This window comes from Heterodontus francisci, chromosome 4 (assembly GCF_036365525.1).
Source record: "Heterodontus francisci isolate sHetFra1 chromosome 4, sHetFra1.hap1, whole genome shotgun sequence".
Lineage (NCBI taxonomy): Eukaryota > Metazoa > Chordata > Chondrichthyes > Heterodontiformes > Heterodontidae > Heterodontus > Heterodontus francisci.
Window position 1 is genome coordinate 46871932 of NC_090374.1, and position 27854 is coordinate 46899785.

At 43.7% G+C, this 27854-nt stretch overlaps 1 protein-coding gene across 1 annotated transcript in view; it reads left to right on the top strand.

The window, feature by feature from the left end:
• The window catches only part of dmgdh (dimethylglycine dehydrogenase), a 173522-nt gene that overhangs the window by 85764 nt on the left and 59904 nt on the right, over positions 1-27854 (top strand). Inside the window, exons 6-9 of the mRNA XM_068029462.1 lie at positions 1094-1342; positions 11943-12141; positions 18560-18729; positions 22947-23100. Coding sequence (XP_067885563.1) covers positions 1094-1342; positions 11943-12141; positions 18560-18729; positions 22947-23100 — 772 coding nt within the window. The remainder of the gene's footprint in view (positions 1-1093; positions 1343-11942; positions 12142-18559; positions 18730-22946; positions 23101-27854) is intronic.

The following is a 27854-nucleotide window of genomic DNA, read 5'->3' on the forward strand; positions in this document are numbered from 1 at the left end:
TACTTCACACCTTCTTTGTTTCAGAGGAAGACATGCAATTATGGCTTTTTTAGGATGGGTGCAATTGACACCTCTTAGCTTTGAAGAGGCCAATCCCTTTTTTCTTTGGTGGCCATTTTGGAGCATTGTTCACTTTTTAAAAGAAAGATCAATTTTTAAAAGACAAAGTCAGTTTTTATAACTCTTCAAATTTTATTCATAATTTGTATCATTGCACTTCTTGTGTGCATGACATTGGATAGATGAAGAGAGGTATTTTCTTCTCCTCGGGGACACTAGGACAAGGAGAAATAACCTTAAAATCAAAGCCAGGCCATTCAGGAGAGAAGTTAGGATACAGTGCTTCATGCAAAGGGGGGTAGAAAAGTGTGGAACTATCTCCCACAGATCAGTAGATGCTACTTCAAATGGTAATTTTAAATCTGAGATGAATAGATGTTTGCTAGACAAGGGTATTAAGGGATATGAAGCCAAGCTGGGTAAATGGAATTAGGAATCAGATCAGCCATGATCTCATTGAAAGGCAGAACAGGCTCGAGGGGCTGAATGGTCTACTGATGTTCGTATGTCTTCAACCTTCCTCCTGGTACTGTAGAGATACTATAGGTTAACAGACAGCTGCATTAAATTTGATTTTTTTTCTTGTGATGTCTTTTGTCTGTCTCACATTAATCTCAATATTACATACTTATCCACCTTATCTGTGGAACCTATGCAGGTAATTTTGACCTTTACCTCCCAGGGATGAGAGGGAAAATCACCTTCATGTTTTTTTTTGGCTTTCTGTTGGACTCCACCCTTATTTGCATGTGATAATGCTGCTCTTTTGCCATGCTGTTTATATTATAGAGAATAGTACAGGCTGTGGCCTATCAAGCTGCCAGAAAGGTCTCCATTTTGATGTTACGGTGATTCAAAACACCAAATGTTAGTAACATGATTTTGATGTTTGTTTTTGATTTGAAAATACCTAAGTGTCCATTGCATCTAAGCTCATCTCAAAGTGGGCTTGTTGGGTAGCTCAGCCCTTTTGCCAAGTTGGTTCTAATGAAGATGTAGATAAAGCTCATTTAACCTGCTGTGTTTGCTGCAGGATTCTGGGCTCGTGAGGTTGGAAATATGATTGGTTTGGAGCACCCCCTTGTTCCTGTCCATCATCAGTACATCATTACAGCAACAGTCCCAGAGGTGAAGTCACTGAAACAAGAGCTTCCTGTTCTCCGTGATTTGGAAGGGTCATACTACCTGCGGCAGGAGCGTGATGGTCTACTGTTTGGCCCCTATGAAGATCAGAAGAAAATGAGGATACAGGAATCTTGGTTAACAGATGGTGTCCCACCAGGTACAAGGAGGGCATCCTAATTTGATTTATAATATCAGTCTTATATTGTATTACATACATAAGTATACTTAAATGATAGGGTAATTATGAGGGAATATTTACTCTGCACTAGCTGTAGTAAAATTGTAAGCCTGTTTATAGAGAACTGTATACAATTTTTCAATACAATACAGTTAACCTAGAAAGGAAATCTACTTACTCACGTCTGTGGCCTTGATATTAAACCTCACCATGTCAGGCAGGAGAGGAGCGAGGGGTGGCGTTAAAGAGTGAAATTTGGGAAATGTGACTCCAGCTTGCTGTGCATATGCCCACTGCCTTTTATGCAGTGCCGGATAACGGGGCATCTGAATGTCCTGCAGCGAAGAGGGTGTTGGGAAACCCAGTGAAAGGGAGACGGGAACTGCCACTGAACAAGGTAAATGCTCCTTGTGAGCTGGGAGGAGCAGGTCTAAGACTCTTAAAAGGGGGTCTCACTTCCCTCTAAGGCCCTGAGTATCAATCGCACGAAACAGACTTGGGATACAATTATCACTTTATGCGGAACACCTTTATGAACTCAGCAAGCAATAGTGTATACATAACACCAGTTGCTTAGGAGACCCACATACAAAAGCTTATTCCCGGGTGGGCAGGTCTGCTGAATGACTTCTTCTGCACGACTTCCTGTGACTGACCAAGTCACACATCCCGGCTGCAGCAACCATGTCCTCTTGAGCTGTGGCTTCATACCCCTTTCTGACCCTGGTCCCTCGACATATAGGTAATGTTTCGAATTGGGCCATTCAGTTGGGTTTCAGTGCCTTATCAATCCCACCATGGCTAGGCAAGACCACATGCATGTGACCATATCTTGCTCTCAGCAGGGAGGGTCTTAGGTGCATACCATGGATATCATGGATGTGATATCTGCACCTTGATAAGACACAAAGAAAACCATTCACACATATTTCAAAAGACCATTGTCCATGAGAGTGGTTGTAGACAGACTGTTTGATGTTCTAACAGCCCAGGCTACCACATCAGTGGCATATCCTGACATATATGTGTATCTGTGTGTGTGTATGTGGAGTGGGTGGGGGGGGGGGGCGGTCCTTGTTCAGTTACGCTGTCTTTTATTTTTCAAAAAGTCCAATATGAACCCCAGCGATGAAGTCTTTGGTTAGAATTCTTCTCCCTTCATCCCGATGTCCTCCTTCACACCACCCAGTAAGCCCCATACACTGGTCCACACCACAACTGGTTACATTTTACTTATGAACAGAAATGCAAGAGATATTAACAAATGCCTCACAGCATAACAAAAAAATACAAGAGATATCCAAATGCCATACACAGGAAAACTTCCCTTGACTGTGGAGGCCACCCCAGCTATCAACAGCCACCTCGCCCCACCCTCCCCTACAGCCCCAATTGCCAGCCTCTCCCCAGCCCCAATGGCCAACCCCACAGGTGAGGGGGATGGGGTGGTCAAAGATTGCAGATCGGAGCTGGGTGGAGGTTGCAGAACAGGGCCAGAGGGAGGAGGATGGGAGCAATCGGGGCTGGGGGAGACCAAAGGGTTCCTGTGAGGCCTGGGGGAATCACTCCTGCCCCTCTGTGTCCACAAGGAGCACGAAAAGAGAAAATCCTTCGCATTTGCTTTCGGTTGTTGGCCACTCTCGTCTTGGTTCAGTTGCAAGGCAGCTCAGGTCTCCCCCTCATCTCCAGTTAAATTTAAGTCACAGTACCGATTATGTCACCAGGTCGTGAATTTGAAATGTTAAGTAGGCCCCTTGCGTGAGCCTCGTCAATGGCTTGATTTCTGTAAAAATTTTAAGGGGTGAGAATGAATATTTTAACCATCCCCTCCCCTTCAGCCCTCTCCCACCAGTTGACAGGGCTAGGGCATGGGGGATAGGTGGATGGGGTAGGTGGTGTTAAAATGCAGCCATGGAGTCAACTTTCACATATATGACACCAAGCTCAGATTTTCTGCCTCCTCTATCAGTCCAAATGCTATGTTTATAAGCTGTGGCCAAACCTCCTGGAATTTAATGTTGGCAAAAACAAAGCAATTCATGTTGGCTGTTGCCAATACCTACATTCCTCCAGCCTTGATTCCATCAGCCTGACTGCTACTTTGGGTGAATCATGAAGCATGGAATATTTATGTACTGCTCACCCCAAAATTAGCATTTTCCTCACATACACTTTGTTACCAAGATCATTTTTTTCCCACTCTACAACATCATCCACCTCCATTCCTACCTCTGCTGTTGAACATATGTTCTCATATTGATAATGAGCTACATTTGCCCCCCATGGTGGACTATCCCATCTCATCTTTCACAGCCTCTATTCAGCCATTGATATGATCAACCACACCATTCTCTGCCAATACATCTCCAATGTTGTCCAGCTCAATAAGACTTTGCTCAGTTAATTCCCCACTTACCAATCCAGTCAAACCAAAGCATCTCCAGCAATGGCTTTTCTTCCTGCCTGTACCCAAGGAGCTATCCTTGGCACCCTTCTCATCCTCATCTACACACTACCCCTTTGAAGATATAGGAACACAGGAAATAGGAGCAGGAATAGGGTATTCGGCCCCTCGAGCCTTCTCCACCATTCAACTAGATCTTGGCTTATCGTCTACCTCACTACCATTTTCCTGCACTATCCCCATGTCCCTTGATAGCTTTAATATCTAGAAATCTTTTTATTGTTCTTTCATGGGATGTGGGTGTTGCTGTGAAGGCCAGCATTTCTTGCCCATCCCTAATTGCCCTTGAGAAGGTGGTGGTGAGCTGCCTTCTTGAATTGCTGCAGTCCACCTGGTGCAGGTACAGCCATAGTGCTGTTAGGGAGGGAGTTCCAGGATTTTGATCCAGCGACAGTGAAGGAACAGCGATATAGTTCCAAGTCAGGATGCTGTGTGACTTACAGCATTTATCCTATCAATCTCTGTCTTGAATATATTCAATGACTGAGCCTCCACAGCCCTCTGGGGTAGAAAATTCCAAAGATTCACCACCCTCTGTGGGAACAAATTCTTCCTCATCTCAGTCCTAAATGGCCTACCTCTTATTCTGAGACTGTGTCCCCTGGTTCTAGACTCCCCAGCAAGGGGAAACGTCCTTCCTGCATCCACCCTGTTGAGTCCTGTAAGAATTTTGTACGCTTCAATGAGATCACCTCTTATTCTTCGAAGCTCTAGAGAATATAGGCTCAGCCTCCTCAATCTCTCCTCATGTGATAATCCTGCCATCCTAGGGATTAGTCTGGTAAATCTTTATTGCACTCCCTCTATGGCAAATATATCCTTCCTTAGGTAAAGAAACCAAACTGTACACAATACTCCAGGTACGGTCTCACCAAGGCTCTATACATTTGCAGCAAGACTTCTTTACTCCTGTACTCAAATCCTCTTGCAATAAAGGCCAACATGCCATTTTCTTTCCTAATTGCTTGCTGCACCTGCATGTTAGCTTTCAGTGACTTATGAACAAGGACACCCAGGTCCCTTTGGACATCAACACTTCCCAATCTCTCACCATTTAAGAAGTACTCTGCAGTTCAGTTTTTTCTACCAAAATGGATAACTTCACATTTTTCCACATATATTTCAAGTAACATTCACACCATACAAGTGCCAGGCAATGACTATCTCCAACAAGAGAGAATCTAACCATCTCCCCATGATATTCAATGGCATTACGATCAATGAATCCCCCACTATCAACATTCTGGGGGTTACAATTGACCAGAAACTGAACTGGAATAGCCATATAAATAACGTGGCTACAAGAGCAGTTCAGAGGCTAGGAATCCTGCGGTGAGTAACTCACCTCCTGTCTCCCCAAAGCCTGTCCACAATGTACAAGGCACAAGTCAGGAATACTCTCCAGTTGCCTGGATGGGTGCAGCTCCAACAACACTCAAGAAGCTCGACACCATCCAGGACAAAACAGCCTGCTTGATTGGCACCCCATCCACAACATTCACTCCCTCCACCACCGATGTACAGTGGCAGCAGTGTGTACCATCTACAAGATGCAACGCACCAAGGCTCCTTAGACAGCACCTTCCAAACCCTTGACCTCTACCAACTAGAAGGACAAGGGCAGCAAATGCATGGCAACACCACCACTTGCAAATTCCCTTTCAAGCCACACACCATCCTGACTTGGAACTATATTCACTGTCGCTGGGTCAAAATCCTGGAACTCCCTTCCTAACAGCACTTTTGCTGTACCTACCCCACATGGACTGCAGCCGTTCAAGAAGGCGGCTCTCCATCACCTTCTCAAGATCAATTAGTAATGGACAATAAATGCTGTCCTAGCCAGCGACGTCCACATCCCATGAATGAATAAAACAAGAAAAAACTTGGAAACATTACATTTGGTCCCCACATCCAAATCATTGATATAGATTGTGAATAGCTAGGGCCCAAGCACTGATCCTTGCTGTACCCCACTTGTCACAGCCTGCCAACCTGGGAATGACACGTTTATTCCTACTCTCTGTTTTCTTTCTGTTATCCAATTCTCAATCTATTCTGCTGGTTACATCCTCAAAAAACTCTTAACAGGTTTGTTACGACCAGGTGAGGAAGGGGCCTCAGGCTCCCCTTTCGCCCTTCTCTGCTTTGACTGTAACAGGGATTATCTTTTAAACACAGTGATTTAAGTTACCACCTCAGTGAGCACTTGCTCCTGCTCCTCTAATTATAATTGGAAATGAACCAATCAGACAGGTTTTCTTGAGTTTAAACAAGAAAGATGTAAATTTGTTGACATTATCACTCTAAACCAGTTAAAATTACTAAAATACGTGACGCATCCACGCTCATGTTCATACGAGAGGCACACGCACACATACACACACACACCCCCAAATAGATACAGAGGGGAAAAAAGAATTGGGAGGTTGAAGTTATGTCCATAATCAATGGAATTCAAATACTGAGTTTCAGTGTCCTTAGTTGAAGTTAAAGCCTTAAAGTCCTCGCTGGGCCATGTGCACAATTTGGGCTTGCTTCTCTGGTTCTGGAAGGCCGAAGAGTGAATTTATCTGTCCTGTTGGTTGTTGCCTGTGAGGGTCTGTAGATTTGAGGTTTGGCTGCAGCTGACGCTCCCCTGGAACTTAGCTGAAGAGGGAGACAGAAGAGAGAAATATTCCTTCCTTGGAGTTCAGTTACTCTCTTTCGTCTGAGGGACAATTCACAAATGCAGAGTTACATAGGCAGATATGTCATGTGACCACCTCTTTGTTTGAAAACAACTTTCTGGAAGATTTTTTGAAATTCAAAGTTCTTCTCTCAAGCTGTGCATACATACTTGATGTGGGGTGGGGCGGGGGGGGGAGCGGTTGGCTCTTTCAAAGTCAATGGGTGTCGAAGGCTTTTGATGACCAATATTGACAAAAACATTCTAGGTAGTTGAATCAGAGCTCACCCCTATTGTTCAGGCTAGACTGGGTAATTACCACTGTCACCCAGCCAGCCTTTGTTTCTCATATGCAAATTGTGCATGGCCATCTTTAGCTGCTCTGTTTTGCTTTTTAAAAGTTATTTGTAATAATGTCCAGTAAAAGGTCTCAGGCAAAGTTTCATCTGACAAAATTAATATTTTTCCATTTGGCATGTGGATTTTCCGTCACAGGTTTGTGAAACATGATTTATCTTTCATAAATCCATGTTGACTCTGCCCAATCCTACCATTATTTTCTAAGTGTCCAGTTATCACATCCTTTATAATAATTTTCGCTACTACTGATATCAGGCTAACAGGCCTGTAGTTCTCCGTTTTCTCTCACCCTCCTTTCTTCAACAGTGGGATTACGTTTGCTACCTTCCAATCTGCAAGAACTGTTCCAAAATCTATTGAATTTTGTAAGATGACCACCAACGCATCCGCTATCTCTATAGCCACCTCTTTCAACATTCTGAGATGTAGATCATCAGGTCCAGGGGATTTAGCAACTTTCGGTCCCATTAATTTCTCCAGTACTACTTTTTTAAAATACTAATTTCTTTCAGTTCCTTGTTCTCGCTAGTCCCTTGGTTCTCTAGTATTCCTGGAAGGTTCTTTTGTATTTTCCTCCATGAAGGCAGACACAAAAAGTATTTGTTTATTCTCTGTCATTTCCTTATTCCCCATTTTAAATTCTCCAGTCTCTGCCTGTAGTGGGCCCACATTGTTTTTGCTAATCTTTTCCTTTTTACATACTTATAGAAGCTTTTACAGTCCATTTTTATGTTTCTCGCTAGTTTACTCTTTCTTTATCAGTTTCTTGGTCCTCCTTTGCTGAATTCCAAAATGCTCCTTATCCTCTGACTTACTACTTTTTTTGGCAGCTTTATAATCCTCTTCCTTCAATCTAATACAATATGTAAATTCTCTTGTTTGCCATGGTTGTATCACCTTTCCTTCTGGATTTTTGTGCCTCAATGGAATGTAAATTTGCTGTAAACTAAATATTAATTCTTAAATGTTAGCCATTGCCTGTCTACCATTGTACCTGTAGTTTCCCAATCTATCACCGTCAATTTGTCCCTCTTACCTTCGTAGTTTCCTTTGTTTAGATTTAAGACTCTAGTTTTGGATAGAACTACATCACTTTCAATCTTAATGTAAAATTCTATCATATTATGGTCACTCTTCCCCAGAGGCTCCTTTATGATGAGATTATTAATTAGCTCTTTCTCACTGCACAATACCAGATCTAAAATAACCCGTTCTGTAGTTGGTTCCTCAACATACAGTTTTAGAAAACCATCTTGTAAACATTCCAGGAATTCATTCTCCACAACATTGGTGCTAATTATGTTTACCCAGTCTACATGTAAATTGAAGACCCCCATGATTACTGCATCATACTTATTACATGCACCTCTAATTACCTGGGTTATACTGTGCCCTACCACTACTGTTTGGTGACCTATTCACAATTCCTACTAATGTTTGCTGCCCCTTGCTGTCTGTTAGCTCCACCCAAACTGATTTTACATCTTGATCTTCTGATGTAAGGTCCTCTCTCACTAATGTACTGATCTCACCCTTTATTAACTGCACTACCCCACCTCCTTTTCCTTTTTGCCTATCCTTCCTCAATGTAGAATACCCTTGGACATGCAGCTTCCAGCCTTGGTCACCCTGCAGCCACATCTCTGTAGTGGCAATTAGATCATACCTATTTACTTCCATTTGTGCCGTCAATTCATTTACTTTGTTGCAAATGCAGTGTGCATTCAGATAGAGTGCCTTTAATTCTGTCTTATTATTTTCACAACCTCTAGCCTTATCTGCTGGCGCACTCTTAAGTTTGTACACACTGTCCCTTCCTGCCACACTCAGATTATCAATTTTCTTATTGCTACCTTGCTCTTTTGCCTTGTCCTCTCTCTTTAATTTATCAGATCTTCCCTCACTTGATCCTTCGCCCCCAATATTTAGCCCTCTCTACCGCCCTAGTTATATAATTATATTAACAGCAGCAACAATTAATTTCAGTTGTACAGTGTCTTTAACATAGGAAAATGCCCCCAGTCACAGGGGTGGACTTTATGGACTCCCCTGAGGCGAAGTTGGAGGCAGGGGGGCCCCATAGAATTGTGATGGGAAGCGGAGGGCCCTTCGCCAAGTGATTTTGCCAGGGACAGAATAGGCCAACAATGGCCTTCCCAGCCAGAGGCCAATTGAGGCCCTTAAGTGCCTATTAATGACCACTTACGGGCCTCTTCCCGCTGCTGCTGGGAACTAACCAGCGATGGGAGGTACTTCTGCCATGCGGTGAGGCCGCCTTGTAAAATGAGCTGCCCTGTGGGCTTGGGGGTGGGTCCATCCTCCGTGAGCAATCTATGGCTCACAGAGGACCCCCACCGGCAAATACCCACCACCATGGAACACCCTCCCCCTGGACTTTCTGCCCACTCCCCACCTCCCCTCATTGGGGCCTTCCAGATTGGCCCTGGGGCCCCACCCCTCACTTACCTGAGGTCCGGGTTTGCAGCGCTGGGCCTGGGTCCAAGGCCACTGCTCCCAGTGGTGCTGCTGATACTACTGAGCGGCCAGCCCTCTGATTGTCTCACTACTCTTGGAGGTGGGATCTCTGCCTTTAAATGGATGGAGATCTGGGCGCCGGAAACTTTGCCTCCAGAACAATGGAGGATCGCAGTGGAGGGATGCGAGCAGGCCAAGACAGTGCTACCCCCATTTTTGCGGCCCGTCGCCAGGAGCTCTGCCACCTACACAAGATCCCGGCCATAGAATCATAGAATGGTTACTGCACAGAAAGAGGCCATTTGGCCCATCATGTCTGTGCCACTAGCTTCACAGAAGTGTCATCATAATAACCAAGCCAAAAAAGGAGGTATTAAGATGGGTGACTAAAAGCTTAGTCAAGGAGTTAGTTCTGAAGGAGATTTAAAGATGACAGAAAGGTGGAGGGGAAGAGCGGTTTAAGGAGGGATTCCAAACTTAGTGCCTAATCTGCTGAAGACAAAGCTATCAAGGTAGTTTGAAAATCGTAGGGGATGTATAAGAGGCCAGGGTTTGAGGAATGCAGCGTTTTTAAAGGGTTGGTAGACTGGCTGCCATTGATGTGTGAGCAGAACTTAGTGTTTGATAGGTTATAGGCAGCAGAGTTTGGATGAGCTCAAGTTTATAGAGCTTGGAAAGTGGGATGACAGCCAGGAAACCTTGGAATAGGTGAGGTCTGGATGCAACAAAAGCATTGACGAAGGTTTCAGTGGCAGATGAGCTAAGGCACTAGCAGTGACGTTTGGTGAAAATAGGTGGTCTTTGTCATGGAGAGGATTTGGAGTTGGAAACTTAGCTCAGGGTCAAATAGGACACTGAGGTTGCAAACAACCTGTTTAAGCTTGAGAGGCTTGGAACGGTGATGGAATGACTGGCAAGTGAACAGAATTTGTGATGGGTGCTGAGTTAGAGGAAATTGTGGCTCATCCAGGACTGAATATGAGACAACACAGAGGCAGTGGAGGGGTCAAGAGAGGTGGTGGTGAGCTGGAGAAGGGTGCCTTCAGCAGGCACCTGGAACCTGACGTGATGTCTTTGGATAATGTAGCCATGAGGCAGTGTCAATGAAAAATAGCGCTGAACCAAGGATAGATCTTCAAAGAACTCACAAGTGGTAGTGTAGGAAAAGTAGGAATGCAATGGAAACCATGAAGATACATGCACTTTTTCTCTTGCTGCCTCCAAAGAGTTTTTTCAGGCCAGGAGGCTGCCGTTGCAAATTGATGGTCAGAAGGCCCTGAAGTTGACCGCCAATCCCACAGCTACAGGACTCACAAGTTTGTGCTAGTAATTCTGTTTCCACTCCCACTTCCCAATGTAAGGTCCTGCGAGACGCATGTGCCTGCGCCAATGGTGTGACCAGGGCTGGCCCACCAATAGGGTCATTCTTAGGCCTAGGTGTCTGCAGCATATTTAATGCATGCTCCACTTAGCCAGCACCCATACAAGGGTGCCCTGTAAATTCAGTCTGTATATGTTTAATAAGGGGTTGCTAAGGATTGTGAAGGATTTACCAATCATGATGAAATTTCCATGGGGAAAATAGAAATGTTAAGTGTGTCTTCAAAACAATGCTTACTTATATGAAAGAAGGTCAAGCTCAGCACAGCTAGTACATATTTAAAAATAATCGGTGGCAGATTTGGGATAGAGATGAAGGACAGGAGACTGACTGGGTCCATTTAGCCATGTTTCCTTTATTGGTCTGAATTTCACTGACAGTCTCATCCAGATTCCTGCTGGCAGCTCTGACTTGACTTGGCATCCTCTATCACCCTTGAACATACAAACATACGGATTAGGAGCAGGAGTAGGCCACCTGGTCACTCAAGCCTGCTGTGCCATTCAGTAGGTTCATGGCTGAACTGATTTCTCCACATTACCACCTACCTCTGATAACCTTTCACCCCCTTGCTTATCAAGAATCTATCTGCCTCTGCCTTAAACATATTCAAAGACTCTGCTTCCACTGCTTTTTGAGGAAGAGAGTTCCAAAGACTCACGACACTCTGAGAGAAAAAATTTCACTTCATCTCTATCTTAAATGGGGGACCCCTTATTTTGAAACAGTGACCCCTGGTTCTAGATTCTCCCACAAGGGGAAACATCCTTTCCACATCCACCCTGTCAAGGTCCCTCAGGATCTTATATGCTTCAATCAAGTCGCCTCTTACTCTTCTAAGTTCCAGCGGATGCAAGCCTAGCCTGAACAATCTTTCCTCATAATATAGCCCGCCCATTTCAGGTATCAGTCTAGAACCAACCAAGCTCCCACTGACACTCCAACATGAGCTGATTCTTGCTGGCAGCCTTAACTCGAACCAACTGAGTTCCACTGTCAGCCTGAACACAACCCTGCTCTCAGTAGCATTCCGCTTTAACTATGTACTGGTAGGCAATTTACAGGATTAATTACTGCTGGGATCCATCAATATGAGAATGAATAATCTGCATGAAGACATTTTGTTTTTACATAAGCACATTGACTATGAGCAGCATTCATTCTCCTCTCTCGTACTATTCACATATTCGATATAATTCAGGTACTGTGTATGTATTACGATCTGTTCCAGGATTTGGCAAGGAACTTTTTGAATCGGACTTGGATAGAATCATGGACAATGTTGAAAATGCTATGGAAATGGTCCCAGTTTTGAAAAAAGCGGACATAATTAACATAATATCAGGTCCTATCACATACACACCAGACATTCTTCCTATGGCTGGACCACACCAGGGTGTTCGGAACTACTGGGTGGCTATTGGCTTTGGGTAGGTACAGTTTTCTGTTCCTTTTCAACCAGCATCATTAATTGTTTCAGTCATTCATCCATGATGGCAGATAAAATGACAAGGGTTTTCTGCTTTAATGAAATCCTGGCACATCTTTGACAGGGCAGGAATTCTACCAGTTCCTGCTGGGCGATGAGTGGGGGCAGTTAAAATGAGCCCTTATATATTTGAATTCCTAGATCTGTCACTATCTATTGACTGATCATTCTTTTGATTGGTTAATCAATTGGCAAGCCTCCATGATGTACGAATGTGAGGGCCGGGTGATTTTAACTCCTGGGGTTTCATCTGAATGCACCCAGTCAGTCTCCTGTCCAAACCTGAATACATAATAAGACTCAGCCAGTTTTAGCATGCCTGTAAATCAACCGTGAGACATTTGAAACAACAGAGATAAACTTGCTGTGATAAATCCTTGGGTAAACCTCATACATGAGATACTCAACAAAACTCTGGCCCCTCAGAGGAATCTTATGTTGTCAATGTCAGGATTCCATGAGACAAAGTGACAGAAGCAGTTACCCAAGCTGAGAAATGAGTAACTGAAGTGGAAGAATTGGAAGCCCAGTTGGTTGAAATGAAAGTTACGCTCACTTTTATGTCTAAAAGTGAGAAATCCCTGAAGCATAGATTGACATCTTTGACAGTTGAGAATGGCACAAAAATCTTAACATGAATGATACCCCAGAGTATGCAAAGGAAGACTTGGATTCACCCCTACTCGTAGAATAAGGCCTTCAGGAAGCTTTGCAGTTTGAGGCTTGAACTGGAAGGTATCGATCATACTGTCAAGCATATTCCTGTTTATCTTGATTTGTCAGCAGACTGGCTTCACAAGTCTAGACAATTTGAAGTGAAGTGTACATCAAATGACATGAATCCTAAATACTCTTTTCTGGCTGAAAATATGCGCAGAAGAGGACGTTTGATTCCTGAACTGCCATGAGAAGGCTAGCGAACTTATTATGGTGAAAAGCAGCGAAGGGTTGCTGGCTGCTCATTCTTCACCAGGAAAATTTATGGCATGGATGGGGGAGGCGTGAGTTAAATGCAGGTGGGGAGGCAGGGTGAAGAAGGCAAGGATGTTAGAGTTTTTTTTATTTGTTAGTCCCTTTTAGCACCATTCTTAATTGGCATTGTACAGCTCGCGCTCCGTTCAGATGCTTCAGTTACATTACGAAGTGGACCCCTTACTTTAACATTTTTCTGGAGGCCTCATGAGCCTTGTGTTTGCACTCCTGATACCCATTGCACAGGCAGCCCACATAGGGGTTTGCTAGGTGCCTCGAGTGCATTGTAGGCTTTGGGTCTCCACTTCTCATAGCATGGGGGTGCCAAGGAATGAGGGGTCCAATGCATTTTAATATATTGGATACCCATTGTCTGATTATTGGTCCCCTGCTTGTTAATGTTCGAGAGTCACCAATGCATGATTTATAGTTCAAACTGGACAAGCTTGCAAAGAAAGCCTGCCTGGTCATCTTCTGCATCATGGACTTTTGGATAGCACTTAGCCAGATCCAGCAGCAGATATATCAGAGAGTCAGTGAAAAATCTAGCCACTTTTTAAAAGGAACATCCTCAAATAATGGGTGAGAATCTTTAACTGCACATAAGGATGCAATGTGGATTCACCATTGCCCAAAACAGTCCATCGGGGTGGAATCTGTGAAACATCTCAGTGGATTGTTTTATGTTGCTGTGCCGTGTAATAACCTCCACCCCAGATAAAGCTTAATCCTATGGGATACATCATGGGATGCCACCCCATGATATATCCTTACGTGGAAAAGTTCAGGTAAGGGATGACCCTCCCAAACTGATAAAATAAAAGGGTCCAATCTGAAGATGGTCAGGTCTGAATTGTGGCATCAGGCTCAACCAAAATGCATGGGAATCCATCAAGTGATTTCACTTAAAGGAGCAACATTAAAAATTTAAGAGAGCATTGCCTGCCTAAAGCATTAATATAAAAAAGCTTAAATCATTAACATATTTGCAGATAGGTCAATCTGAATGAAGAACTAGACAAGCCTGGCCACACAAGGACTGCACTTAAGTAAGAACAGAAGAATAATGGAAACACTCAACAGATCAGGAAATTTTAAGTGCCTCCCCTTGAAGAGACTAAAAATTTCTTAGGAATTGAGTTGTCTCACAGAAACTGGTTTTTGACTAAAATAACCTAAATTAGACAACCATCACAAAAAGGATCCTTTTCTGAGATAGGTTTGCCAAAATGTAGGGCCAGATGAGCAAAGTCTCTCCTTGCAGAAGTTCACTTGTTCACTAGAGCCTTTCTTTATAACCTAGTTCCCCCAGGAATGGATTCACTTGTCTCAAATTCTTTCTAATGGATCCATATCCTTTTTGAGATAGTTGCCCCAAACCACATCCCACACTCCAGAACTGACCTCATTATTGATCTGTATAATATCAGTATAATTTATTCTGATTTATTATCTAATGACATCCCCTTAAATGATTCATTGCTAGATGTATCTTGGAACCCCCGAGATACCAAGCTTACCTTTTACCCCAAAGAGAATAGATGCAAGTTGGTCATTAGACATCTGGGAAGAGTGGATTTGAGTCTTCACTAGGTGACCAGCAGATACCAGCAATTTCTTATGAGCAGCATGATGAGCAGCACAACTCACTGTAGAAAGTTGATATGTTTTTTGAGAAGGAAAATTGAGGGTTATAAAGATATTAATGGCACTGTTTGACTTTTTCAGGGGAGGAAGGACAAAAACACTTATTGGTCTCAAAAGTGCCTCAAACTCAGCTCATCGTACCTGTCCTGGCTCTTTGAAAGTACTAACCAATTAGTCCTATTCCCCTGAATTTTCCTCATATTGCTGCACATTATTCCCTTTCAAATTTTATCCAATTCTCTTTTGAAAGTTATGATTGAATCTGCAGCAACCACTTTTTCAGGTGGTGCATTCCAGATCATAACAACTTTCTGGGTCTCCTCATCTTGCCTCTGATTCTTTTGCCAATTATCTTACATCTGTGTCCTCTGGTTACCAACACCCCTGTCACCTGAAACAGTTCCTCCTTATTTACCCTTAACAAAACCTTTCATGAGTTAGAATACCTTTTTTAAAATTATTCATTCATGGGACATGGGCATCATAGAAACATAGAAGAAATAGGAGCAGGAGTAGGCCATTCGGCCCTTCAAGCCTGCTCCAAGATTCAATACGATCATGGCTGATCATCCAAACTCAGTTCCCTGTTCCCGCTTTCTCCCCGTATCCCTTGATCCCTTTAGCCCTAAGAACTATATCTAACTCTTTCTTAAATATATTTAATGATTTGGCCTCAACTGCTTTCCGTGGTAGAGAATGCCACTCTCTGGGTGATGAAATCGCTGACAAGGCCAGCATTTATTGCCCATCATTAATTGCCCTAACTGCTAGGCCATTTCAGAGGGCAGTTAGAGTCAACCACATTGCTGTGCGTCTGAACTTACATTTAGGCAAGATCAAATTTCCTTCCCCAAAAGACATTAATGGACCAAATGGGTTTTTAAGACAATCTGACAGTTTCATGGTCACCATTACTGATACTAGGGGCAGGATTTTTCCAGCCCTGGGGTGGTGGGATGGGGGACTGGGAAAATAGCGGGGAGCCTCGACAAGATGGCTTCCCAACGCATTCCTGCCACCGAGTAAGTTCCCCAGCAGCAGGACCAAATGCGGAGTGGCTGCCCTTTAAACAAAGGCAGGCAGCCAATTTAAATAATTAATGACCCATCTAGGTTCGTTCTTCAGGCCCGCCGTCATTTTGCTGCTGGCGGAATGGCTCCCTGAGCAGGCCGCCAGCTTCATGGACGCAGCCTCCCTGTGACAGCCTACCATCCTTCATTGGGCAGCGAGCCTGGAGGCAGCCAATTAAGAGGCCGCCTCTAGGAATATCATTGAGCGGGCCCTGCTCAGAACTCCCACTTACATACGAACATATGAATTAGGAGCGGGAGTAGACCACTCGGCCCCTTGAGCCTGATCCGCCATTCAATAAGTGCATGGCTGAACTGATTACTCCACATTACCCCGATAACCTTTCACTCCCTTGCTAATCAATAATCTTTCTATCTCTGCCTTAAACATATTCAAAGACTCTGCTTCCACTGTCTTTTGAGGAAGAGAGTTCCAAAGACTCACGACCCTCAGAGAAAAAATGTCTTCTCATCTCTGACTTAAATGGGCGACCCCTTACTTTTAAATACTGACTCCTGGTTCTAGATTCTCCCACAAGGGGAAACATCCTTTCCACATCCACCCTGTTAAGACCCCTCAGGATCTTATATGTTGCAATCAAGTTGCCTCTTAATCTTCTAAATTCCAGCGGATACAAGCCTAGCCTGTCCAACCTTTCCTCATAAGATAGCCTACCCATTCCAGGTATCAGTCTAGTAAACCTTCTCTGAACTGCTTCCAAGGTATTTACATCCTTCCTTAAATAAGGAGACCAATACGGTACAGAGTATTCCAGATATGGTCTCACCAATGCTCTGTATAACCGAAGCATAACCTCCCTACTTTTCTATTCGATTCCCCTCATGATAAACAATAACATTCTATTAGCTTTCCTAATTACGTGCTGTACCTGCATACTAACCTTTTGCGATTCATACACTAGGACACCCAGATCCCTCTGCATCTCAGAGCTCCACAATCTCTCATCATTTAGATAATATGCTTCTTTGTTATTTTTCCTGCCAAAAAGGACAACGCATTTTCCCACATTATACTCCATCTGCCAGATTTTTGCCCACTCACTTAACCTATCTATATCCCTTTGTAGCCTCCTTATGTCCTCTTCACAACCTACTTTCCTACTTGTCTTTGTGTCATAAGCAAATTTAGCAACCATACCTTCGGTCCCTTCATCTAAGTCATTTATATAAATTGTAAAAAGTTGAGGCCCCAGCACAGATCCCCATGGTACACCACTTGTTACATCTTGCCAACCAGAAAAATGACGCATTGATGCCTACTGTCTGTTTCCAGTTAGCAAGCCAATCTTCTAACCATGCCAATATGTTAGCCCCTACACCATGAGCTTTTATTTTTTGCAATAACCTTTGATGCGGCACCTTATCAAATGCCTTCTGGAAATCTAAGTAGAATACATCCACCGGTTCCCCTTTATCCACAGCACATGTAACTCCCTCAAAGAACTCCAATAAATCGGTTAAACATGATTCCCCTTTCACAAAACCATGTTGACTCTGCCTGATTACCTTGAATTTTTCTAAATGTCCTGCTATAAGGTCTTTACTAATAGCTTCTTACATTTTTCCTAAGACAAATCTTAAGCTAACTGGCCTGTAGTTTCCTGTTTTCTGTCTCCCCCCGCCCCGCTTTTTGAATAAAGGAGTTACATTCACTATTTTCCAGTCTGGCAGAACCTTCCCCGAATCTAGGAAAATTAAAACAATTGCATCAACTATCTCACTAGCCACTTCCTTTAAGACCCTTCATCCTGACATTGCAGTCCTGAAGCCTGCAGGAAAATCCTACCCTAGCTTTTTATTACAAAGTTATTTAATTAATTGAATTTAAATTCCCCAGCTACCATGGTGGGATTTGAACTCATATCTCCAGATCATTAGTCCAGGAAACTGGATTAGTAATCCAGTAACATAACCACTATGCTGTTGTACCCTCATAATAAATCTTAAATATTAACTCCTAAATGTTAAACCTCTATTAAATCTTTCCTTAGCCTTATTTACTTAAGGGGAACAACCCCAGCTTCTCTCGTCTCTCCATGTAACTGAAGTCCTGCAGCTCTGGAACTATTTTAGTAAATCTACATTGCATTCGCTCTCTAAAGCCTTGACATCTTTCTTAAACGTGTGGTGCCCAGAACTGGTGACTGAATTTCTTGCCATTGTGGACTTCCACGCCTGCTATTTAGGTATGTTGCTCCTACATACTCTGGTAGGGTCAGTGCTGGAGATCACGTCATTGCATTCCCTCCACCTGTTACTATTTTCTGAGTTAAATGGACAGCAGGTTAGCTTATGAGTGTCCACCCAGCTCTACGACAGTTGGGTAGAGCACAGACTTCCATCCATGATTTTCGTATGACAAGGCAGCAACTGGAGGCCAGGCACTTCCCTACAGGGAGAAATAATTGGCCGAACGTCACCTTGAGATAGTCTTGCATAACTGATAGTGGCTGATTACAGGGTAGAATTGGTGAAATGTTCAAAGCAAGTCTCAAGGATATCCTACCAGTGGAATGTTACATGCACAGGATGTATGGAATGGAAAAGTTTTAAAGAAGCTAGAGCTTTAATTTAAAAAAATCGCAGCTAAACAATTGGTCGTAATTTGTAATTCTTTTCATTTTAAAGAAAAGATATCTGTATTTTCAGGTATGGAATCATTCATGCTGGTGGGATTGGAAAGTATCTTAGTGACTGGATTATGGATGGGGAACCTGATTTTGACCTAATTGAACTCGATCCCAATCGCTATGGGAAATGGACGACAAGCAAATTCACAATAGAGAAAGCAAGAGAATCATATGGTTTCAACAATGCTGGTAAGCAGGATGGAGGGAATTGGATATGATTTAACTAATAAGTTTAACTTTGACCACTTCTGATTCAAATTCCATCCAAGGTGATCTTGCCAATGTCAGTCATTTTAATATAAAACTTTACTGTATTTGCATATAGAGGACTATGCTATGATTGCATTACTGTTTCTGCCATATCGTTACATGTCATAATTTCACAAAATTGTTACAGTGCAGAAGGAGGCCATTTGGTCCATCGTGTCTGCACTGGCTCTCCGAAAGAGCAATTCCCTCAGTTCCATTCCCCCGCCTTCTCCCCATAACCCAGAACATTCTTCCTTTTCATATAACTGTCTAATTCCCTTTAAATTGCTTCAATTGAACCTGCCTCCACCACGTTCTCAGGTAGTGCATTCCAGACCTCAACCACCCGCTGCATGAAAAAGTTTTTCCTCATGTCACTTTTGCAATCACAAAAGCTATATTGGAAATGTCCATCCTGGAGCAGATTTTCTTACCTTCCTTTGTACTCGAGTTATTTGATTGGAGTTTTTAGAACAATTTGATCCAAGAACTGAATCCTTAATGCAAAAAGAGTTATTTTTTAGACCTCTTTAGGACTCTCCCATTGCTGCCAGTGTGAAACTGTGACATACAGAAAGGACTCAGGTTTGTTCCCTGGTATGTGCTGAGTTAGCTGATCTAAACCTGTGAGAGTGGGCAACAATGCAATACATTGGCCCCTGCTGCCTGAGTTTAGGAACAGATGGGGAAAATCCATTTCTAATCCATATCCAATGACTACGACCGGAAATGGCACCTGTGATGACCTCAGTCATCAGCAGAATGATGGAAGGCGTTGCCGACAGTGCTATCAAGCGGCACTTACTCAGCAACAAACTGCACACCTATGCTCAGTTTTGGTTCTGCCAGGGCCACTCAACTCCAGACCTCATTACAGCTCTGGTTCAAACATGGATAGAAGAGCTGAATTCCAGAGGTGAGGTGAGAGTAACTGCCCTTGACATCAAGGTAGCATTTGACCGAGTATGGCATCAAAGAGCCCTGGTAAAATTGAAGTCATTGGGAATCAGGGGGACAACTCTCCACTGGTTGGAGTCATACCTAGCACAAAGGAAGATGGTTGTGGTTGTTGGAGGCCTATCATCTCAGTCCCAGGACATCACTGCAGGAGTTCCTCAGGGCAGTGTCCTGGGCCCAACCATCTTCAGCTGTTTTCATCAATGACATTCCCTCCATCATAAGGTCAGAAGTGAGGATGTTCGCTGACAGTTGCATAGTGTTCAGTACCATTCACAACTCCTCAGGTACTGAAGCAGTTTGTGCCAACATGCAGCAAGACCTGGACAATATCTGGGCTTGGGCTGATAAGTAGCAAGTAACATTCACGCCATGTAAGTGCCAGACAATGACCACTTCGAACAAGAGAGATTCTAACCATCTCCCCTTTTCATTCAATGGCATTACCAACACTGAATCCCCCACCATCAACAACCTGGGGGTGACCATTGATCAGAAGCTTAACTGGACCACACATATAAATACTGTGGCTACAAGAGCAGATCATACGACTCTGGCTATCGAATCCACCTAACTACATTTCAGGAATGAAAACACCTTCTTCACCAGGCCCACAATGCATGCCTTTTCCCCAGGACGAGCCAAAATCACACGACTTACGAACTAGTCCTTTGCTTGGAATTTGTAAAAGTGCACTATCCTCTTTAACAGTTCTGTTTCTCGAGTGTGTGTGTGTGAGTAGTGAGTGAGTGACATAACGTTAGACTTTTGGAGTGAACATGTGAACAATGAAAAATAATCCTCTTTATTTAGACCCACGAAAAGCGTGCTGCTGATTATTCAAATTGGCCATGCACTCAGAGGTTAAGAAACACACATCTTCTTTGTCAAAAACACACTGATTACAGACAGTAAAGGGAAGAGAACTGGGCTTTCAGTTCCCTGTCAATTCCGTCCATAACAGTACCATCTATAAGATGCACTACGGCAACTCACCAAGGTTCCTTCGACAGCACCTTGCAAACCCGCGGTTTCTACCATCTAGAAAGACAAGAGCAGTAGACACATGGGAACACCACTACCTGCAAGTTCCCCTCCAAGCCACACACCATCCTGACTTGTAACTATATCGCTGTGCCTTCACTGTCACTGAGTCAAAAACATGGAACTCCCTCCCTAACAGCACAGTGGTGTACCTACAATACATGGATGCAGCGGTTCAAGAAGGCGTCTCATCACCACCTTCTCAAGGGCAATTAGGGATGGGCAATAAATGCTGGCCTTGGCAGCGATGCTCATGTCCCAAAAACAAATTTAAAAAACAATGTGGTTGGCGAAAGGAGGGAAGAATCCTAAGGATTTTAACAGAAAGAGTTCTTCAGTGATCTGTAGCATAATTTAAAAGTGATATGAGCTGATTATTTGTATACACCTGAAATCAGTAGCTTTTACCATGACTAATTAATTAGGCTTGAAGTGTTCAATTTTGTTTGACAGGCCTATTGCTCTTTTATTACAGTTTTCAGTTTCCTCTGTGTGCTTTGAAAGGGCAATGAAAATCTTGTTTTTCAATTCTTTAAAGACACCATTTCATTGTGAATAACCAACAACTACAACTGATAGTTCCACATTTAATCTTTAATCATCAATTATCATCCATGGTCATACTAAATTCTGTGACCTCATATGGAATGCCACATCTCCTCTGCGCCTTAAAACTGTCTCAATAAGCTTAGTTTCCTGTTTCATTCTACACGTCCCCCTCAACATCTCTTAACTTTCAGTGAAGCCCAATTCTGTTCAAAAATGTTGTTCCCGTAACTGGGCCACCTATTCTAGTGACTGTTTTGAAATCTTGGACAGGATACAAGAAAACATTTGTTGACTTTCTCACCTCTAGCTTCTAACCTTCCACTCTCTTTCCATCATACCTTTGTAGTCCTTCTATATTTTGTTTATATTATTGTCAATATTGCTTTAAATTTCCTGCCTTGTTTCCTCTACATTACAAATATAATATGCCTTCCAACATTGCCTACATTATCGCTATGCTAAAATCAAAAATCTAAGTTACTACTTTTCGCAATTTTTCTGGTAGGAGTTTGGACCTGATTATCAAAATTCTCTGTTAAAAATTGTGTGTTTGGAAGTTTCTCAAATGCAATAGATAATCTGATCAACTATGTCCAATAGCTTCCTTGGTCCAGATGTTGACTAGTGATGGACATTTTAGTTTAGCTCAGTTTGTAGGACTCTTACTTCAGAAGCAGAAAGTGTTAGGTTAAAATCCCACCCCAGGATGCCACCAGATCATTTAGACTAATGGTCAAATACTGCAGTTTCAGAGGTGCCACCTTTTAGATGTACTGGTAGTTGTTAAAAATCTCATGCTATTATTTAGTGTCCAGGGAATTATCTAGTGTCATGACCAAAGTTTCTTTCTAAACCAACACCAAGAAAAATAGATTAACTGGTCATTAATAACATTGCTGTTTGTAGAATCTTGCTGTGTGCAAAATGACTGTCATGATTGCTTACACAATAATAGTCACTGCCCTATAATTCATTATATGTGACATATTTTGAGAGATGTGAGAAAACATTATGCAAACACAATTCTTTCTTTTTAACAACACTAACCACGAGAGCTATTTAGTAATCACTAATAATTATTAGGATTATTACAGATGTACATAGTAAACACAGTGGTTTGAGGGTAGTGGGTAATTGTTTTATCACCTCCTTTCCTACTTATTTGTCTTCAACTGGATTTTGAAAATTATGTGGGTCTGCGTAACTCAGTGATTGCTGCTTGCATGATTTACAATCTGGTCTATCGCAATAGGTACTGAAAAAAACAGCCTGAAATTGTAAAACATTGAAGAGTAGAGATAAAGGAGGATAGAGGTTTGGAGAGATACTGAACAACAGATGGAGGAGAGTGAGTTGTGTAATTAGGAGGTCACTTACAAGGGATTAAAGAAGGAAAATACTGCAGATGCTGGAAATAGAAAATAAAACCAGAAAATGCTGGAAACACTCAGCAGATCAGGCAGCATTCGTTGAAGACTGGATGGTGGTGTTAACGTTTCATTCAGGTCGATGGCTTTCTGACAACTTAAAGCGGTAATTAGCATTAATGGGATTGACAGGAGTTGTATTTGCAAATTACCTGACATATTTACTTTTTCCTTGCTTAGTTGGATATCCCAAAGAAGAGAGGTTTGGAGGAAGGCCAACAGAAAGAGTAAGTGGAATTTATGAAACATTGAAAGCCAAAGCATCCATGGGGTTCCATGCCGGCTGGGAACAGCCACATTGGTTCTACAAACCTGGAGACGACATTGAATATAGGTAAGATGGAATATTATGACTATGTGTCAATGGAAGTATAAACCGTACAGGTGGCTGGAGAACCAGTGGTTTGTTTTGGTATCTGCGTTTTTTTTCTCTTGTGTACTATTCACATTGAGATAAATGAAGCTGAGATAAACTGGCAAATGTTCAACTCAGTCTGAACATCTCAGTACCATATATTGCTGATGAAATATGAAGAATTTCAATATCATAAACCATTTGAATATATTGAAACCTGTGTTTATGTGCCATGTATACAATTCTACTTATAGCATTATTTTTAGATGTGGAGTAGAAACATTACTATGGTTCTAAAAAAAATCTAATGATCAGGAAACTGAAGGAAAATGTCAACAATAAATGAACTTAAAATATGTATTCATTTATTTTGAGAATACAGTCAGCTGAAAGGTGTTACCCATTTCTGGAATTCTATTTTCTAAACAGGGAGAAAAATGTACATTAATTTCTGGGGAGATTGGGTAGGATTTTCCTGCCTAACAGCAGTGCTGCTGAACGTGTGATAGGGCAAAACTGCCAGCCACTTGAGTGACCTGGTGCTTTTTTTTCATTCGTTTCATGGGATGTGGGCGTCGCTGGCCAGGCCAGCATTTATTGCCCATCCCTAATTGCCCTTGAGAAGGTGGTGGTGAGCTGCCTTCTTGAACCGCTGCAGTCCATGTGGAGTAGGTACACCCACAGTGCTGTTAGGAAGGCAGTTCCAGGATTTTGACCCAGCGACAGTGAAGGAAAGGCGATGTAGTTCCAAGTCAGGATGGTGTGTGGCTTGGACAGGAACTTATAGGTGGTGGTGTTCCCATGCATCTGCTGCCCTTGTCCTTCTAGGTGGTAGAGGTTGCAGGTTTGGAAGGTGCTGCCTGAGTAGCACTGGTGTGTTGCTGCATCCCGTGTATAGTACACACTGCTGCCACTGTGTATCAGTGGTGGAGGGAGTGAATGTTTGTAGATGGGGTGCCAATCAAGCGGGTTGCTTTGACCTGGATGGTGCCGAGCTTCTTGAAAGTTGTTGGAGCTGCACCCATCCAGGCAAGTGGAGAGTATTCCATCACACTCCTGACTTGTGCCTTGTAGATGGTGGACAGGCTTTGGGGAGTCAGGAGGTGAGTTACTCGCTGCAGGATTTCTAGCCTCTGACCTGCTCTTGTAGCCACGGTATTTATATGGCTTCTCCCGTTCAGTTTCTGGTCAATGGTAACCCCCAGGATGTTGATAGTGGGGGATTCAGCGATGAATTTGGAGAATTTGACAGGGTCAGCTTTATTTAAATTTTTTAAGTAGGCTCCTGGCAGTCCACCTGGGAGCTTTATACTGCCTGGAAGGTAGGAAATGTTGCTGCTGCTGCTGCTGCTGCTGCTGCAGTGTTGCCAGGACACTAATAATGGTGGGTATGACCTATGACGTCACTCCATTATTGCCTCATCTTTTGAATGCACCTGCTTGTAGTTGGGCAAGTGCCTCCACTGTCCTTCATCACTTCTGGTGGAATCTACAACTGATTCAAAATGGGCAGAATTCTGGGATAAAGAATCCTGAAACCATTTTGTTCACTTACCTTCCCCAGTGCCAACAGTAAAACGGTTTAGGTGCGCATCCTGCCTAGAATGTGACGAAAAGAGTACATTTGAAACTTGAAAATAACATTCAGTCCTCAGAGGGTTACATTGAAACCTGAGTCATGGAAATGGAAGAGTGTTAAAAAACCTAAGGTCTGGAAGAGAGTAGCTAGACCATCAGCTGGAGCTTTGGCCAACGGGTAAAAGCAGGCACCGAATGGGCACTGTGCTAATAAAACACGCCTGTTTTAGCACACAATTTGGTCCCAGTTGCTGATTGCGTAATGTGAACTTGCCCTGATTGTGCTAAACCAGATGCCTGCTGGTTTAGCACTCAAGTGCTGATTTGATGCAATTTTCGTGGAGCAGAGTATGTGGGCTCCCCGCACCCACTTCCAATGAAGGTGTGGAGTACACTGACTGGCATAAAGAAACACGTTACAGGATGGCTCAGACTGAAGAAGAGGGGGCGTATGTTCTTGGACGTGGCACTGCAGATCCTGGTGGAGGAGGTCCAGAGGAGGAGGGATGTCCTGTGCCTGCAGGGGGAGAAGATTGCCACCTCGCCTTCCTGGTGCTGCTGCGTCTGATCTGATGTCCTCCTTCTATTTCTCTTCCAGCCCAAGGGGGCTCACTAACAAGAGGCCAATGACCAAGTACTCCTTTTCTCTTGGTGACTTCTATCAGATGTGTAATAAGATGGAGTAGCACAGCACTTACTCTTTTTAGGTGAAGTCTTCAGAAAATTTCTGGAATGAATGTTGACATTATTGGTAAAGTCTTAAAAAGTGTCCCAGAAAGTCTGCCGATGTGTTCCAGAGGTCCCCTTCACAGTTCCAGCAGCAAATGAACATGAAATGGTGAGTATCACTTTAAGTGGCACTTGAAGTCCACATCAAAACCTTGTTTACTCCCAAACAGTTGGTCACTGTTAGGGGAGGGTGTTAAGCACTAGCTGCCAAAGTGCCATGCAGCCTCTTTATTGAGTGCTAGCAGGTATTTTGAGTGGCAATCACCTCCATAATGAGCATCCAGGCACCCAGTCCTAGCCCATGCTTCAACTCCTTTAGCAAGATGGGATCTTGCGCTAGACATGGGCTAAAACCGTGCTTCAGTTTAAGTCCTCAGCTTGACCACTTTTATGGATCTTTAGCACCTGAGTGCATTGCCAAAAACTGCCCCTATCAATTCTTCATTTTTAGGGAGTTGGGAGCCCGATCTACAGACTCCTGCATTTCTGGTACGTTTCTTCACAATACATGCAATTAAACACTAACCAATAGGCTCTCCATTGGCTCAGTTTATTCGGTGAGTGGATGAGCTATCTAGATCAGGGAGGAACTAGAGTCAATCCCCAACTTATGTTGAGCTAGTTGATCTCAGTCAAACAACAATAGGGGCAGTGCAGTGGCCTCAGTTCCAATGGATGAGGAAGGGAAATTGTTGGCCAGGTTCCCCAACCCTGATCTCTATCCCGTGGGGTGCAGAGATGTGTAAATATTGGTTGAGTACAAATGGACTGCCAACGCGTACAATTGACTCACACCTGCGTAATATCCACTTGGAAGAAACAAGTGAAACCTTTCTCTCTTCTTGTAACTTAGGTTCAGATAACATGGAAGGCAATGTCACTTCATATGGTATTTTTACCTGCTTATTTGTTCCTTGTTTTTGTATCTACATTCCATGAATGTGAACTTTTACTGCGGTTTGAAGACAGTATTTTGCACTGATCTTTTAGGGTTATAAATTCTCATTATTTCCACATTTGTATGTTGACAGCAGTATCCCCAGGCAGGGATGTACTCAATGTGGTCTCTGAGGAGGAAGGAGAGAGAAGAGGAGGAGACAGAAAGAAAGAAACAGAAGTAAAGAAGAAAAATATATTTTTTGGAGACTTGCCAATAACAGTTTCCATACTTAGGGAGGGGGCAAGGGGTGTGAGGTGAGAGAGTATGGTAGGGCTCAGCCAAGTAAAATTTAAAATGTAGGAATCTGACGTGTAAAGGTGCACTGATATGGTGAACAATATATGGATGGAGAGAAGTCTGTCTCCTTTGAAAAAAGGCTGCCTTTGCGGACAATGCTACCACTAGGTGGCGCTGCAGTGGCACATGCGCAAATAATCACACGAAGACAACCTGACCTAAACCCATGGCAGCACACAATGGCGGTAGGGGGGAAGCGAGCGAGCGGGCCGGGGACAGGGGGGTTAGTGGGCCGGGGACATGGGGGGAGCGGAGCAGAGCGGGCTGGGGACAGCGGGGAGTGGAACGGGCCAGGGACAGGGGGGAGCGGAGCAGGCCGGGGATGGGGGGGTGGGCAGCGGCCAGGGGTGGGGGTGGGGTGCAGCAGACCGCGCCGGGGACGGGGGAGCGCACCGGGACTTGGGGGGAGTGGGGGGTTGCAGAGCGGGCCGGTGAAAGTGGGGGGGGAGCGGAGCGGGCCAAGGACGGGGGCGGGGGAGCAGAGCGGCCGGAGAGAGCAGCGAGGGGGGGAGCGGAGCTTGACACATGGGTGAATATGTTGTGTTGCATTGCTGTACGTGTAAGGCGCATGCGCAGAGGCTGACCAGGTGCATTGCCCGAAGATGCACACATCACGCGACGACATCATCGGCGCATGTGCTAACAAGTCCTGGCAAGTCGGAACGCAGCGCACGCGCAGAGAGCAGGAGCCCGTCTGCGCAAGTACACACCTTGGCGCAGCCAGATGACGTCAGTGGCCGGCTGCGTTGTCAGGAGTCACTTGGTTGAAAGAATGACACAACTTTATTTCAGCCATACTGAAGGGAGGGGAGGGAAAGAGTGGGACATGTTCTTGAGATGAGGAAGGAAGAGATACGAGGGGTAAAATTCAGCTTCAGTGGGGCAGGAGCAGAATGTTCGTCCATTATACACCTTGTTCGACTTTCCTTTTCATTGACTTCAAATCGGGTAGGAGCCTAACTGGCCGCCGATCGATCTGGTACTACCAACTTTGCCTTCCCGCCAAAGTTGAAGTCCCCCCCATCATGTTAGGTAACAGTGAAAGTGTAAATTTTACTGTATTTAGGAAAGAGGGAAGAGAGAAAGTGAGAGAGATCCTGTTGAACAGGGGACAAGAATAAGGGTTAAATTCCCTGGATCTGATTCCATAGTTAGGGGGACAGACAGGCATTTCTGTTCATGTCATTAT